Below are 3,503 nucleotides of genomic sequence, written 5' to 3' on the forward strand. Positions count from 1 at the left end.
ACTGGCCAATCCGCCCCGCCCCCCACACTCCCTCCACAAGGCAGCCGCTGGTTCCACTTCCCCTTTCCTTGGTGGCAGCAGGGAACAAAAGGTTCATTCACCCCCCCAGCCCGGGCCCAAAGCTCCCTTCTGGAAGGGGGGGCAGGGAATGGGGCTAGGGGCTTCCCCGCTGTGGGCGCTGGCAGAAAATGGGACATGGGGCCTTTCCCCTCTTGTCAGGACCTGCCCAGAGCTGCCTCCTGTGGCCAGAGCCGGCATTGCAAGAAGCAGCCAACACCTTTCAGCAGCTCTCCTCCGGCCCCCTGCCCTCCGTCCACTTGGACCCCATTGGTGGTAACAAGGGACAGCGAGCCAGGACTCCTGGGTTCGCTAACTGGCTCTGGGAGATTCTGGGCAGCAGGGAGCGGGGCAGGGGCTCAATAGGGGGAGCTCTGCTCTGGCCGTCAGCACTGGCCCTAGTGCAGTGCTAGGGGACATCAAGCCAGCAGTCCCCAGATACCCAGCCCCCGCACCCCACCCCAGAGGGGCTGCATCCCAGTGCCGGGCGAGGGGTCCCCGGATAACCAGCCCTCGCGCCCCACCCCAGAGGGGACGCACCCAGGGCGTGGGGAGCTCACACAAACGCCCAGCAGGGGGCAGCACTGTTTCACACAATACAACCTTGTGGCATTTATTACTGATTCCATCCCTCCACTGATACAATCCCACCGCTGGTTCCCATGCAGCACCCTCCACTTTGGGGTTGGGGGTCTGCCCTCTCCCGGTTCGGGGGGGGAGGGGGAGGAAAAATTTCCATCTCACCGGGAGGGAGCATCCTCGCTCCGTATCAGGGCATGCTCCTTGGGGACCATCTGGCTGTGGTATGAGGGGGACATGGTGTGCATGGGGGGGGTCGTGCATCTGGAGCAGGTCAATTTCAGAGTGTGAAATTAACAAGCTTCCATCCATGATTGATTGGCGGGAGAGACCTGAAGATTAGACAAGATTCCCAGAGTGGAGGTGTGGTTTGGGGGGGACAGTGGGAGGGTCTCACCTCCCCCGACACCCACACCCTGCTGTTGGGCCAAAGGAACCGGCCACTTCAGCAGATGGAAAGGGGGGCAGCTTGATCTGGTGTGGGGGGGGGCGTCAGTACTGGGAGTTCCCACCATGGCTCCCAGAGATCTAGGGCGACAGGCAGCCCAGGAAGGCAGAGGGGACGATGGTGGCGGGGTGCGTTCAACTGGAGAGGGGCAGAGGTGGAATCCAGCCCCAGGACAGTGCCGATGAGGACAGGGATGGGGGGAAAGATGGAGAAAGAGGAGAACATGGGGGTAGAGGGAAGCAGCACACACTACAGGAGTCTGACCGGGATGCTATTTGCCACAGGAGACCCAGTTCCGACCCCAGCCTCTGCCTCAGGCTTCCATGGGCCGCCGGGCCCCCCCAGCCGCCCGCAGCCCCCCCGGCTCGGTGAACTGGGTCTTCTTGGGGGACAGTGTCTCCTCCTTGCTCAGTACCTGTGGGGAGGCAAACGAGATAGCTTGTTTCAGGAAGAACTGGGGAGGGAATCCAGGAGTCCTGGCGCCCAGTCCCCTGCTTTAACCACTAGGCCCCACTCACCTCCCGGAGGATGCGGTCTCTCAGTTCACTGTGGGTGAGGGGTCGTTCCTCTTCCTCACTCCCAGCTTCATATTCCTCCCTGGGGAGAAGATAAAGAGAATGAGGGGGCTAAGTATGTGTGAACCCCACTGCCTCCTGCGGGAGATAGAACCCAAGAGTCCTGGCTCCCAGCCCCTCACCCTGCTCTCACCACTAGACCCCACTCCCCTCCCAGAGCCGGGAGAGAACCCAGGAGTCCTGGCTCCCAGCCCCCCAGCTCTACCCCATCCCTCTCCTGGGTCAGGTCTTTCTAGACCATATGTGTTGTGGGTGGCACGGTGGGAGCCCCCCCCCAATCCCATGGCTATAGGGGGTTGGGGACACGGTGCTTACCCAGCAGTGGGGGGCCGCAGGGGGTACGTTGTGGGGGCGTAACCCGCCACCTGCCCCAGGAGCAGTCGAGCCGTCTCTTCGGGGTCGTAGGGCAGATCGTAGTTCTGGGGGGAGGGGGAAAAGGTTGGGGGATGGTCTGGGGGTGGGGGGCTCATTTCCTGCCCCCCCACATCCCCCTCAGATCATCCCATCCCCCTGATCTCTGCCCCAGCACACATCCCCCCCACCTCATCCCATCCCCCTGCCACCCCATCCCATTCCCTGCCCCCCCCCCACTTGGGACACATCCCCCCAGCACCGACCCCCGCAATTCCTCCCACCTGACACAGACCTGCCCCCTCTGCCCCCTCAATCCTTCCCCCAGCACAGATCCCCCGCCCCTGGTTTCCCCATCCCATCCCATCCCATCCCCCAACGCCCCCCTCCCCGGCTCCCCCTCAGCTGCCACGGTCCCATCCCCCACCACTGTTGCCAGTACAGATCCCCCCCAGCTTCACCCCATCCACAATGTCCCATCCCCCAGCACCCCCCCATGCAGAACTCCCCTCCCCAGCTGCCCGTACCTTGGAGGCCAGGTAGGAGCGCATGGCCAACAGCTCGTGGGCCCGCTGCTCCAGGAGACCCAGGAACACGGGGATGTTCCCATCCCGCACCACGGCCGAGCCCCCCAGCGCCTCGTCCAGCGCCGAGCACTGACAGTCCAGCTTCCTGAACAGCGACCTGATCCCTGCGGGGACAGACAGCCCGGATGCCTGGGTTGTACCCACAGCTTGAGGAGGGGGAGCTGGTGGGTTAGAGCGGGGGGAGCTGGGAGCCAGGACGCCGGGGTCTATCCCTGGCTCTGGGAGGGGAGTGGGGTCTAGTGGTTAGGGGAGCAGGGGGGCTGGGAGTCGGGGCTCCTGGGTTCTCTCCCCAGCCCTGGGAGGGGATTTGGGTCTAGTGGTTAGAGCAGGGGGCTGGGATCCAGGACTCCTGGGTTCTACCACCGGCTTGCAGAGACGATGCGGGTCCCGGGACACCCTCCCCCGCAGGCTCCGTACCCTCTTTGAGCTGTTCCAGGGTTTTCCTGGCCACCTTCTCTTTGCTCAGCAGCTGCTGGGCCTCCTGCACGACAGCCTCCTGCTGCATCTCCAGTGCCCGGGTCTGCGCCCGCTGCTCCTGCTGCTCCTGCTCGTCCTGGGCCCGCGCCGCCTGGATCTCCCGGCGCACCTGGGAGGCCGCAGAAGGGTACAGGGAGGGCATGGGAGGGGGGAGAGGCAGGCAGAGCTGGGTATGGCCCTCGGAGGGGGGGCGGGATTTGGCATGGCCCTGGAAGGGAGCAGGGTTGTCTATGGGGAACAGGGCCCCGGGGGGCAGAGCCATGGGGGACAGAGGGGGAGGGCTGTCGATGGGGGGGCAGTGCCACCATGGGGGGTGTGCGGGGCAGGACAGTCTATGGTGCAGAAGGCCCTGGGGAGGAGTTGGGAGGATGCAGGGCTTTCTGTGGGGGGGCAGGATGCTGGTGGGCAATGGGGGACAGTGGGGGGCAG

The 3,503-nt window shown here is 64.7% G+C and overlaps 1 protein-coding gene across 1 annotated transcript in view; it reads right to left on the minus strand.

Annotated features, from left to right (window-relative positions):
- Positions 1-1,080: 1,080 nt before the first annotated feature.
- The window catches only part of LOC112124904 (coiled-coil domain-containing protein 114-like), a 10,810-nt gene continuing 8,387 nt past the window's right edge, over positions 1,081-3,503 (minus strand). Inside the window, exons 10-14 of the mRNA XM_026662924.2 lie at positions 3,015-3,183; positions 2,538-2,701; positions 1,975-2,078; positions 1,603-1,681; positions 1,081-1,499 (exon numbers count right to left, since the gene is read on the minus strand). Of these exons, the coding sequence (XP_026518709.1) occupies positions 1,398-1,499; positions 1,603-1,681; positions 1,975-2,078; positions 2,538-2,701; positions 3,015-3,183 (618 nt within the window). The 3' untranslated portion in view covers positions 1,081-1,397. The remainder of the gene's footprint in view (positions 1,500-1,602; positions 1,682-1,974; positions 2,079-2,537; positions 2,702-3,014; positions 3,184-3,503) is intronic.

This window comes from Terrapene carolina, unplaced genomic scaffold (genome assembly GCF_002925995.2).
Source record: "Terrapene carolina triunguis isolate 2854851 unplaced genomic scaffold, T_m_triunguis-2.0 Scaffold31355, whole genome shotgun sequence".
NCBI lineage: Eukaryota > Metazoa > Chordata > Testudines > Emydidae > Terrapene > Terrapene triunguis.